This window comes from Prunus persica, chromosome G1 (assembly GCF_000346465.2).
Source record: "Prunus persica cultivar Lovell chromosome G1, Prunus_persica_NCBIv2, whole genome shotgun sequence".
In the NCBI taxonomy this organism is placed as follows: domain Eukaryota; kingdom Viridiplantae; phylum Streptophyta; class Magnoliopsida; order Rosales; family Rosaceae; genus Prunus; species Prunus persica.
Genome location: NC_034009.1, coordinates 389,302 through 402,519, shown reverse-complemented (window position 1 = coordinate 402,519; position 13,218 = coordinate 389,302). Strand labels below are relative to the sequence as shown.

At 36.2% G+C, this 13,218-nt stretch overlaps 2 protein-coding genes across 3 annotated transcripts; one reads left to right on the top strand and one right to left on the bottom strand.

The window, feature by feature from the left end:
- LOC18790414 lies at positions 2,225-5,879 on the bottom strand. Of its 2 annotated transcripts, none has more exons than XM_020554803.1 (6): positions 5,754-5,879; positions 5,554-5,650; positions 4,795-5,050; positions 3,226-3,351; positions 2,708-2,848; positions 2,225-2,559 (listed from the first exon to the last, which is right to left on the bottom strand). In XM_020554803.1, exons 1-6 carry the CDS (start codon positions 5,837-5,839, stop codon positions 2,435-2,437), a joined length of 831 nt encoding a protein of 276 aa, XP_020410392.1. In that variant the 5' UTR covers positions 5,840-5,879; the 3' UTR covers positions 2,225-2,434. The 2 variants fall into 2 exon arrangements, with proteins under 2 accessions (XP_020410392.1, XP_020410393.1); XM_020554804.1 differs by having other exon boundaries at positions 2,225-2,556.
- On the top strand, positions 7,803-12,854 carry LOC18792621 (ran-binding protein 6). Its single transcript, XM_007223943.2, has 4 exons — positions 7,803-9,035; positions 9,491-9,694; positions 10,668-10,778; positions 12,840-12,854. Exons 1-4 carry the CDS (start codon positions 7,803-7,805, stop codon positions 12,852-12,854), a joined length of 1,563 nt encoding a protein of 520 aa, XP_007224005.2.

The following is a 13,218-nucleotide window of genomic DNA, read 5'->3' as shown; positions in this document are numbered from 1 at the left end:
TTTGTTTTATTTCTGGTATAAGCAGTATCCGCAACAGCAGCATCAATAGGAAGAAATGGGTGATACGCAGACAATTATTAGGAAGAAATGGGTGACACTGATAGGCAGCAGCAATATCAACAGCAACAGCAACAGCAACAGCAGCAGCAAGTGGTCGAAACATGTCCCAGATGATATCATGCAACCGATTCTACAACGGCTATGCATATTCGATTATGTTCGGTGTCGCTCAGTATGCCGTTCATGGCGAGAGTCTATTGATAGGGCAATTGCCAGCAGATGGTGTCGTCCTGCTCCTCAACTTCCATGGCTTTTATTTCGTCTGTCCGAGTTTTCATTTTGTCTTTCAAAGTTTTCATTTCGTCTTTCGAAGTTTTCATTTAAACTTCAGCATTTTATCAAATTAAGTCTGCCGAATGATGATGAGCATGATGATTATGTTGGGTCAATCGAGGGGTGGTTGATGAGAGTCGATTGGACTGGATCCATAATTACCTTATTGAATCCCATCTCAGGTGGCCGAGTGATGCTTCCACGATGCAAACATTAGATCACTGCTCCTTTCATCAATAAAGTTGTAGCCTCCTCGGTACCAACCACAAGCAGCCCATCATCTCTTGTTGTGGTTTGCCTTTCCACGAATGTTGAAAGAACGAATCTGGCCGTCCGTAGACCCACTAATTACACGACGACGCTGGCTGTCTGTAGACCCACTGATAAATCATGGACCCGAATTGAAGAGGGCCTCAGGTTTGAAGATATAGAGTTCATCGATGGGAAGCTATATGCTGCAACCAACAACCCGTCGGAGTCTTTAATAGTGTTTAAGTTTGACACACATAATCATGATGATCACCAGCAGCAGCAAATCCAATACAGGGCTGAAAGGTTGGTTGTACTTGACGACTCCGGGCCAGATCGGGTGAGGTTCGAGCATATATGTCGTCTTTTCCTTGCAAAAGATTTCTCTGCATCAACGGAGTTGCTTATGATTACTTTTCCAGACAATTTTCTAGAGAAGTTGTTGCTATGTCCACATGATTATGCTGAAGAATTTCAAGTTTTCAAGCTGGCATTCAATAATAATGCTGCTGCTAATAATGGTCGTCCTCCACCTCCTCATCGATGGGTAGAGATTGTCGGATTTCGTGATCGGATATTGTTTCTATTCCAGAAATGCATGGAATACCTTGACACCATCAACGTTGACACTGATGATTTGCTTAATAATGATCTAGTATACGGCATCCATACATGTCTAAATTTATTAAGGCAACGAGCCATATGGCTCACCCCAAATCCTTGGTAGCACCCATCACATCCTAATGAAAATGGACTCATATTTAAGCACCGCTTTATCTTCTTCTATTTCAAGGTTTTGCTTGCATTCGCTTGCTTTGTTTTTGTTAACACTAGTATAGCTGCATCGTTGCTCATTGTTCTAAGACACCTTTTTTTTTTTCTTGTGCATTCCACCTATTACTGTAATAAAAAACAACGATAATTTTGGACTCCCCCACTTGCCCTCTGTCTTCAGCAGGTTGAATCAGCTGAGCACTACTTGTTCCTATGCCCGTGGACAATGGCACACTGGTTTGGTGCCCCTTTTTCCTAATAAAGTTTATCCTAAACCAAACTCTAAAACTAAAACTATAATTTGTTTCTCATCTTCTTCCATATCACTTGGCTGACCCTAAACCAAATCCAAACTCTTCCAAATCCAATACACCAGAAATTATGAATCTATCAAAATCTGGCAAAAGAAAATAAGAAATTGCTTGCTCCTAGTCTTACTCCCAAATTCAAAGCTCGTCTGGTTTGTTACTAGTACTAGTGCGTTGCAGAAAAAGAAATTCTGAGATGGATGAGGCAGGGGAAGGCAGGCCGGCACCTTCAACTAACTTCAAGAATGTAAGAACAAGGCTAGGCTTCTCAAGCTGGGTTTCTTGAGATTTGTAAGCTATTGAGAAATGAGATTCTGAGCATTAAAAAAAAAAAAAAAAAAGCTATCATAGTAAAAACTAAATTGGAAACTCATTATTATTACCCTACAACTCAATTACACTACTGTTCTAACAAATTTTGATGTCTCTGTACGTACTAACGGTGATGCAACATCAGGTTTTGTCTTGCCATTAAATTCAACAAATTTTGATAACGTAAGATCTAATTTCCTTTATACTAAAAGATTAGTTATTCATATGTCCATCTTTAGGGGATTTTGATGGTCTTGAAGATGTTCAGTCAAAAACCCACAGCCAGCCAGCATGCTAAAAAGATATCTTCATGTTAAAAGTTAAAACAATACAATGTATAAACCTTAAATTACACAAGGCATCACTAAATGTGGTGGGATCTGGAATGGGAGAGAAATGACAAAGTATTCTACACAAGTTTTCTATTATCATTAAGACATGATATCTATAGCCAAAGATCAATGCCATTCTATTCCTCCCAATGTGGTAGAGCCCACTCCTTCCCATATCTCATTGAGGCCTACTTCTTCATTGTCAATGCCTTCCCTGTCGCAGTCCCACCAGCCACAGCCATTTGCATCTGCTACCACAAATCAGGAACCAAAGTTACTAAACAACAATAACAACCTTACACACCTCAACCTCAAGAGACAAAACATAAAAGGAGAAAAACTGTGCTTCACAGGGAAACTTGAAAAGATAACTTCTGATTCAAGATATAGCATACTAACAGTGATTATAAACAGGTCCTGCTTTCTCCTTGATTACAAAACTCTCATTCCTTCTCCTTTTCTGGTAGGCTTGTGGTTTTGGTTTTGGATCACCTCCAAGCACTGTGAAATGTTTTCTTACAGTGTGTTTGCCACCTCCACCTATTTGAAAGAGAAAAGCGGGTTGGTAGGTCAGATTTAGAAACCAAAGACATAAGTTGGTTGAGTAGGAAAACTAGAAAGTTTTAGCTGGAACATAAAGGTGGCTACACATGATCTTCTTGGACAAACTTTTAACATCTCAAATCTTGCTTCTAAATCAAACAACCAAATGCGATCTATATTCTACTTTTGTGGTATATATGCTAAATAAGTAGAAACCAACTAGAACATGATGTGTATAGTTGTGGTGTATGAATAACAATGAAAATTACACATCTCAAGACATAATACAAAGGAAAAAGAAAACTGTGCTTCACAGAGAAACATGAAATAATAACTGTTAACACCATTTCTAAGTCGAGATATAGCATACTAACTGTAGTTATAAACAGGTCCTGGTTTCTCCTTGCTTATAAAACTCTCATTCCTTCTTGTCTGGCTGGGTTCTGAATCACCTCCAAGTGTTGTGAAATGCTTTCTTGCAATGTGCTTGTCAACCCCAGCTAATTAAAAAGAGAAGGACATAAGTTGATTGAGTAAGAAAAAAAGTTTTAACTGGAATATAAATGTGGCTTCAGTTGATTTTACTCAATAAAAAATTTATACCTCAAGTCTTACTGCTGGAAAATAAAAAATCAAATGTAATATATTGTGGTGTATATGCTAAAGCATGATGTCTTCAGCTCATTTGTCCATCTTTTATGTTCCTACTTCACTTACAAACTTTTCTCATTAATCTTGAATCTTCCCAGAAATTTTTGTCACCAATTTATGACAGTCCATTATTTTTATATATATACTGTTCGAGAAAACTCTGCACTGCAATATTTGTTCTTCACAATATCAAAGTTCTAATTTCTGCTGATGATGAGATGATCACAAATATTAAGCACAGACCCAACTCATATAACTTTCTAGTTTTAGTTATAGAGATGATAAGCAGTACTATGAATTTCAGAGCCTAAGACCTTTACCACTGAAAGAAAAGACTGCTAGACATGGAAATACATGAACCATGTTGGCAGATACATACAAAGATGTCTATCCATGAACCATGTTTGATGTCTATGCATGTTCCTCAGATGTTTCCCAGAGTTTACATTATTACATGCATGTTCATGAACTGACAAAGCATTCACATTGGATGTTCTTTCAGATTGCTACTCAATCTTATACCAACATAGAGAAACTTGAGCATTTCTGCAATTTAATTTTCTCCCTGTGTCTAAAATTCAGGCCTATTAAGGAATCTAGCACCTAGAGTCAGACCTGCATCCAATGGACTTACATCCTGGACCATGTGGGAGGAAAAGTTCAAATACATACCTAAAACAACTCAGATATATGCATCCCCTGTAAATACATATAGACAAAGAAGTACTTCACTTAACACCTTGGCGGGACCTCATTTCAATTCCCACACCACATTTCTCCAACCAAAACTCTGTTGCAATCTATTCTATATTTGTTCTTATTTTAGAATTAATAAGCACACTTACATAGCACAACTGTTAATCATATTACTTGAGAGTCAATGCACTATAAGAGTTAGCATGTAAAGACATGGAAAACTGATTACACTCTACTCCCTGTTGTGGAGCTCATTGATACTACTGATGAATTAAACAACTAAATTCTTGAAAGCACAGGGACCGTTGAATTATTCAAAGAAAAGAAACAAATCTTAATTTTATAGAGAATAATAATATAATCAAAACAGAATTGTGATCCTTGGCTTTTACACGCATAATATCCAGTCCTGAGCAAGCAATATTCTATGGAATTGATTGAGTTGCAACATAAAGAAAATATTCAGTTTTTCAATAATACTTTATATTCCTCTAGTTTCCCTGAAGACCAACCAAATACAAATCAGCAAGCAAGAGAAGATTTAGTTTATTCTAAGAACGTCTTTGCACAAGAGAAATTGAGATAGGAAGGCAAACCTTCAAAAGGGTTCCTCCTTTTTCTTGATTCTTCTACAACATCTCCGTTAGAACTTTCTCGTCCACCATCTGTGGATGGACATAAAGAATGTCCTTTTCCTAGATCAGTATGCTTGAATTGTTCAAAAGCCAATAAAGCAGCAACATGATTCTTCTCTGCTTCCCCTCCTTTCTTGGCCTCAATTTGCTCATCATGATCAATGCACTCACTTAAATCTCTCAGACCAAAAATTGACGAGAAGGGCCTCAACCTTGCCTGAGAATTTAAACCAATTTCAGTTAAACCACAACTTTTAAATTAAAGCCCCAAATGCTCCATACATTTCAAGTTTCAACTTTTAAATCAAAGACCTAAATGCTCCATCCAATTGCAAATTTCAAGCTCAACTTTTAAATCACATACCCAAATGCTCCGTCAATTTGCAAATTTCAAGTTATAACTTCTAAATCAAAGACCCAAATGCTTCTACAAGGAAAATACAAATTTCAAGTTCCAAAATTTCCATCTTTTTAAATTTCAAGTCCCAAATTTTCCAGTATCTCCATCAATTTCTTATAGTTCTTCTAAAGTTACAATTTTTCCTTAACCTATTGATTCACATATGTAAATGTAGGCAACAATAGAGAGGAATCGCCCCTTTGGTTTCCTTTTATCAATGAAAATATAAGTAAAATTTAACAGACAACATAAAAACCAATATTTGATAGTCTTTCATTTCCCCTCACCGATTTCTCAACAGCCAATAAACGTAAGGGTACCTTTACTGTCGTGGGTTTTCCAGCAGTCTGGTGCGGCTTCCGTTCCGAGAGCGGCACATGCGAGCCCCCATCAGGATCTTCTTCTACAGCCTTGACACTAATTTCACGCGCAAAAAATTATCTTGCAACAAAAAAAAAATCAACAGAAGATATATTACAAAAAAGAAAAAGAAAAAGGGTTTGTGATTCTTTTCGCTTACGACTTTTTTGAGCAAGACGAGAATAATGAAGGAAGTGAGCGCTGCCCTACAGCCCTAAACCTTGGCGGAGTTTTCTTTGAGCTCATTTCAATGCTCCAATCTCTGATAAGCAAAGTTTCTGTTCTTGCTGTGTTCGCGCTTTGAAGTTTTGGAAAGTTTTATGATATGCTTTAAAAACACCCGCTTTAAGTTTTCGCGCCAATTATTTGAAATCTATATATATAAAGCAAAAGGCAAAGAATGGTGAAATATTCAAAATACCAGAAAATGCCCTTTGTTAATTCAAACATTAAGAATTGAAATTATTAATTAAATGAGGATAATATAGTAAATTCACATTTTTTAATATTAAAAAAATTAAAATTAAAAACAAAATAAGATAATAGGTCATACTTTTATGGAACATAACTACTCTGTTATCTTTTATTAATTCTAAAAATAACATAAAAAAAAAAAAAAAAAAACCAATTGGCACATACGTGAGCATGTGTCAAGGGGCTAGTTTTTATTATGAAAAAACCAAACTTCCTGGTGAGGGTCTTTTGCTCAATGTGCCCTGTGTGTCACCTTCCCTTTTCTTCCCTTCAAGTGTTGGCCTCAAATTCCGAAAAAATCGTCAAATTTGGGCAAATTTAAAAACATTTAGCCTTTATTTTTAACAATGTGACATTTTGAGTCATGCTCTAATTTATGAAGAAGGAAATCCGAACTTGAATATAAAAAAAATATTTTTATACATATTTTCTTTTGGCATGCCCACTAAACCTTATTAATCCATATTTGATAAGTTTGGATTCATATTCTTCTAAATTATTTTATGATCCATTATAACGACTAGACGTGATTAAAAACTCACAAGTACTATGTGCTTTTCATTTGAATTATAATATCGGACCGAAGCTGCCCTTAAACACATATGTAATATTTGTAAAAGATAACTATATCAAATTGGGTTGGATTATCTCTAATTTATTTTTTATTTGTTAGGTTGATGGGTAGTCAAATTTTCAAGCACAATTCAAATAGAAAAAAATTGAATCACAATCTATATCCTATTAAATCATATTCATATTAAAATCTGATTTATTAATAAGGCTACAATATTTTAAAATAATAATAACTAAACAAGTTGAGGACCTAATTTATTTATATGATAAGGTCTGCAAAATAATAAATAGAGATTTATGATGCAAAACTGGTTTTTTTTTCTTTTCAATAACACAATCAATTGAAATAAATTAAAATTTCTTTTATATTTACATTATTTTTTCTTAGGCTAAAAGTCATTTTTAGTTCCTATAGTTGACATCTTTTTCACTTTTCATCCCTGTAGTTTCAATTTGGTCAATTGTGCCCTTGTAATTTCATAATTGTAGCAATTCAAGGACAAGTTGTGAATTCTATCAAATTCTTTAACGGGATCAGGGGAATTTCCTTCAACTATTGATTTTGACATTAGAATTTGTTGATTAATGAATTTAGAGCTAGGTTGGGAACGCTTTTATTATTATTTGCTAATTTGGTCACTTTGGAATTTCATTTCAATGACAAATCAATTGCTTGTTTCTTGTTTGTGATTAAAAAAAATATTTAAATTTAAGTTTCTAATTTTTTTAAACTAAAAATGGACGAAAATAACCCTAACGTCGTGAAAGAAATTGACAAAACTCGTGACATGTCCTTAAATTACTACAATTATGAAACTACAGGAGTACAATTGATCAAATTAAAATTATAAAGACGAAAAGTGAAAAAGAGATAAACTATATGGACCAAAAGTGACTATTAGCCCTTTCCTTAAGAAGAAAAAAAATATTAAACCTTGCATAGGGTAGTTCAGAGTGCAGAGCTCCTCCTTATAGCCTTCCATTTTCGCTCTGGTTCTTAGCTTCCTTGTGGCTCAAGTCTCATAATCCAAACCCATGTTTACATCAGCAAAAATGAACCGTCAATGGCCAACTTGTAGCCGATTCTGCTTTTCTGATTGATTTCTCCGCCAAACCCACATTTGATATGACGATTTTTGAAAACCCAAAAAAGTGAAGAACGATGGACTCGGAATTTTCTGTGCAATTGCAAACACAAGCCTACGGCGTTCTAAGTTCCAAAGATGTGCATCCCATGGAGACCCTCTTCTCTCATCTCTTCAGCCCCCAGGAACCCCAACGATCTCAAGCCTATAGTCTTCTCCATTGTTGCAGAAAGCACTTCCCAGATTTGTTATTCATAAAGCTCTTCTATGTGATTAGGCAAGGCCCTTCTGCTGACATTCGTGCCAGGTCAGCCCTGGTTCTTCGTTTTGTGCTTTGTGACCTTTGGCCTAAGTTGTCTTTGAATGCTCAAATTAACATGAAGAACAACTTTCTTGTTTCTCTTCAAGAAGAGTGTTCATTGCCCAGTTTGAGGATACTCTGTGCCATTGCATCTGAAATGGCATCAGAGATTTCTGGGGTTGGCAATGAATGGCCAGAATTCATTGAGTTTTTGTTGAAGTCTTTTCAGTCGGATTCTGAAAGGTTTCAACTTTCTGCTTTGTGGGTGCTTGCTTTTTTGCCAAAAGTGTACCGGCCGGTTGCTTGTAAAGCTTTAGCTCCCAGCATTGAACCTATACACTTGGCTTTTTTAAGTGCATTGAATTCGGAAAATGCTGATATTCAGGTCGCCACATTTAGTGCTGTGGTTAGTTTGATTCATTTGTTTTCGAATTCATCAGGGCGGAATTGGTTTCATGACCTTTTGAGAGGGATGATGGTTGGACTGTTTAATTTGTTAAGTCGCTTGAAAGAAGACTATGCTCGAGGGGCTCTCAAAGAGTTAATAATGTTGGTAATGGAAGAGCCACAACTCTTGAAGCCATACCTTAATGAACTAGTACTTGACATGCTTAAGATAGCAGAGAGTGAACAAGTGACAGAGGGAACCAAAGTGTTTGTTCACAAATTCTTGCTAACCATAGCAGAAGCAAGCGATTTGGCACTTACGATGAGGGGGTTACCATATCAGACTTTGGTTAGGCTGCTCACAGTCCCAATGAAACTGCTTCTCTGTATAAATGATGACAATGCATGTTACAACAAGGAAAGTGACCAGGGTGCGAATGTCGGGAAGACAGATCTTGGAATTGCATACCTGACAAAAATTTCAACTGCCTTAGGTGAAAAGACAATGACCCCCATTGCTTTTGAGTTGTTCTTGGAGTACATGGATGCTTCCGATTGGAAGAAGCGTCACGCAGGAATTAATATGCTTGCAGTGATTGCAAAGGAGTGCTCCGGCGAAATGGTAATAGCTTTGTGCCTGGTTTTTTGCATGAATTTTGTTTACATACTATTAACTGATATTTGGGAATATTTATATGATACTGTATTGCACCTTCTCTAAGTATAATGATTAAGGAAAATGGTAGTTGGTTTACCAAGTATAACCTGCTTATTTTCGATATGGTTCAATCAGTCAATAAATATTTTGTGTAGGTATCAATAAAAAATAAAGGAATGTTGTATACACCATATACATTTTCTGTTTTACTTGTATCTCTTGTATCCTTTTTGCACATCTGGCCTGAGACTCTGGGGTTTAAGGTTTGTTAATGATAAAGCTAGATTACCTCCTGACAGTCTGAACTATTCACAAATTTGTGTTAACTTAGTATTTAATTAGTATCCAGTACCTACTATTTCATGATTGTATATGATCCTTAGATCTTCAGTGTCTCTCAACCCATTCCTTTACTGCAGGTACTGATGAAAAATTGTTTGGAACAAGTTACGAGCGTTATTTTGAAATCATTCCAAGATCCCCATTCTCGAGTTTGTTGTGCAGCTTTTAATTTTATGCAACTGCCTATAACCCTAATAGAGGCAATGCAAATCCTCCATCATTTGAGGATTGTGCCTGCACTGGTTACTGCACTTGACCGACATTCAATTCCAAGAGTAAAGGTCTGGGTTATGAATTTACTATGTGTTATGCTATTTGGTGATTAATTACATTCTCAGTTATTTTTTATCAAATATTTTTTCCATACAGTCATCATGATTGTGTAACCTCATTGCTATATCTCTCTAATCATTTTTTATAGGCAAAGTTCCTCTGTGATTTTTTATTTTTTATTTTTTATTTTCTGTTAAGCTCCCATCCTGGTAATTATTTTTTCCTGAGCTTAAAACCTTTAAAGATGATGGTTTAGAAGTTATGGTGACAGGGGATGGATTAATGATGGTTTCCTTTTTCGTAGATGGCTATATTTTAGGCATTTGGTGATTATGTGTTGATTTTTTCAGAGGTAGACATGCTTTTATGTATCGTTAGGATTGCAGTTTAAATAGGATTAATTTGTGTTTGAGAAAGGATCCTTTGATCTATATATTTTTTTCCAGTAACACTCCTCTCTCTCTCTCTCTCTCTCTCTCTCTCTCTCTCTCTCTCTCTCTCTCTCTTATTCTTTGCCAGTAACACTCATCTCTTTTTCATTATTAATTTTGACATGTTAATAGTACAGTTATATTTTATAGTTATAATAGTCCAAAGTATTTGCAATTATGATACTGTATCTTTGCACTTTTGGTCATCATACTAAGCAAAGTATGAATCTTTTCGTTTCTGTCTCAACATTATCCATTCAGAGCAGTCTTCCATTGTGTATTGACAAGCAGCGCAGGTTTACTTGTTGGAAGAGGAGATAGTTTAATATTCAAAATAAAAATAAAAATCTTGATCAAGTATTTCTTTTTTAAAATCTTCCTGCAATCTGCCTTTTTTTTTTTTTATCTTCTGTTACTCATTTGGTTCTTGAACATTGAAATCCATCCACACTTTCTTCCTCCTTTTTATATTTTGAAATGCCCCATTAGTTATTTGCTGGCAGGCAAACAGCTAGAACTGACTGATTTTAATCCCTTTGTTTGCATTCAGGAACAAGCTGCCTCAGCAATACTACACTTGATAAAGAAACTACCTTCAGATGGCTTAAGAATGCACACAGACTTGGATACTATATTGAGCAAACTGCAGAAAGAACCACAGGTATAATTATATGTATATGTTATTTTCTAAAATTGATCTCATCAACAAGACCACGGTTCAAGTGTGGACTGAAGACATCTGCTCCTGATCCAGTCTGTATATGGTATAAATGTGTGTGTGTCGGGAGGCATTTGAATGAGAACATAAGTCTTCAACTTAAGTCCTCATTAGATAATGTCCATTATTTTTGTTTAGATGCAAAAAATCCTCCCCCACTCCCCCAAACCAAGAGGAATCACTTTCTACAATTTTAACAATTAGAATTTGGGTGGTCAGTTGGAAACTTTTCAGATTTTCTCTCTTAGTGATATTAAGCATTTGAAAAGAAATCTAAAAAGCCATGCTGACTAAGTATATAGAGTAGACAGATCGAGAGGTTACTCCTTCATGTCAGTGTCACTTGACATGCCATAAAGTTTTGTATTGTCTGCACAAAAGTATACTGAATCTGTTATCTCAATGGAATCTTCGCCAAATGAATTTGTTAGCTAAGACAGGATGATGTCAACACATAGTCAGGTTATTGGAGTTCTTTAGGTAGTCACCGTGTACTAGGGTAGGGTTAGGAGACTGAAATAGCATAATTTTCTTAACTGAAAAAGATATTTTGGAGATCAACCATTTCAGGTTGGGGTTTCTGAATGAATGAAGATGCCCTTAGGTTGGGTAGGTAGCAAATCATAAAGAAGAAAAAAGAAACAATCAGACCACCCTTCAGTGTGTCTATTTTGAGGTGAGCAACCACACACTATTTGGTTGACTGTGATGTGGCAGCGGTAGATCAAAATGCCAAAATTTGAATGACTTACATATAGAGCCATTGTGCTTTCGTCCTATAGAAGGCAATGGATAACAGCATTGAGGTATGCTCAGTTCTCTTCTTTTCTGTTCTTTGTTCTGTTTCGACTGTTTGTGCTTGATTGGACATTAACTACGTAAATGAGACAGTTTGCACACATAATGACTTACTCATATAGCTTATTTTTTAGTTCAGTTTTGGAGAAGTTGTAAATCTTAAGACCATAGCTTGTTAGAATGAATGACTTGTTAAAAGTGAGATTATAGTAGGCTGGCAATGAAGCCATGAGTAAAACTGGCTGTTGGGGTTGTACTTTAATGGACTTGTTTAGGTCCGTCTGGTCAATGGGTGCGCTTGTGGATGTAGGCAAATAGCTGAACTCATGAAAAGCTCAGTGTTTGTGTTTGTAAGTGACTTGAATTGATTGAAAAAAAAAATGTTGTTTGCACATTAAATTTCTGAAAATTTCATTATCCAGTCGAAAATTGGTCTTTCAGAAGTAGATTTGATTCACATCTAAATTTTTGCTCATCAACCTAATGTACCTAATTTCTTCTTTCAGAGCTCTCCTGTCTTGCCTTTAGTTAATTTTAAATTTTAAATTTATTTTAAACTTTAAGAAAAAAAAAGAATCACTCATGGCCTCTCTTGTCCAATTTACGCTTTCATCCTTTTCACATCAAGGATAAATATTGGAGAAGAGATTACTTGTACACCCTGTGATGTGTGATCTGTTTTTTATTATTTCATCAGTTCCTTGATGTTGTGAGCAAGATGCAGTATTGAGAGTCACTGAATTGGAAAGACATTACTGTATTCTTCTAGTTATTGATAACTGTAATCTACTTAGGATGAAAATTTGATAAGAAAAGATTACTTCTTATGGTTTTGATTTTCTTTTCCATCCTTTTCCAGGGGCACGCAGTGGGAAATACAACGTAGTGTTCATACGGCTCGAAATCAGCACTTTTTTCTCTCTGTTCTGAAGAGGGGGCACTAAGTCATTTTCTTCCATTTCGTTCTGGGAAAATGAGTTTTTTTTAAAGGAAACTGAAGAGTGTTTTGAAGACATTCTCTACCGTGGCATGTCCGCTGCAAACTGCATGCTATAAGCTGGGATATTGGAATCTGCGGGACTTTTCCACTTCTTCAGATACCCCAGATTAAAATGTGCTTATAGCATCCCTAGAGATTTTTTTATTTAAAAAAATGTGATAATCCTGTGGACTGTATTCTTATATTCTTCTTTTTCTGATGTGCAGTATGTTCTTTCTTGAACTGAAGTTCAATTTTCGAAATGCTCTAGGGTTTGAAAGCTTTTGTAATGGGGTGGCTTGATGAAGCAAGGGATTTATAGTATAGCACAATTAGGGATGGCAAAAATCCCCGTAGGGGCTGATCCCCGTCGGGTCCCCAACCCTAACGAGGGGAGATAAATATTTTTGTATGCAAAAAAATCAAAGATTCGGGGCGGGCATGGGGGATAGTCCCCCGACGGGGACGGGGGCGGGGATTCCCCGAAACCTAATAAACGGGGATGGGTTCGGGGACGGGGGCGGGGATGGAGAGCAGAGATGGGGATGGTATTGTCATAACCGGCCCCTACCCGACCCGTTGCCATCCCTAAGCACAACGCAAAAA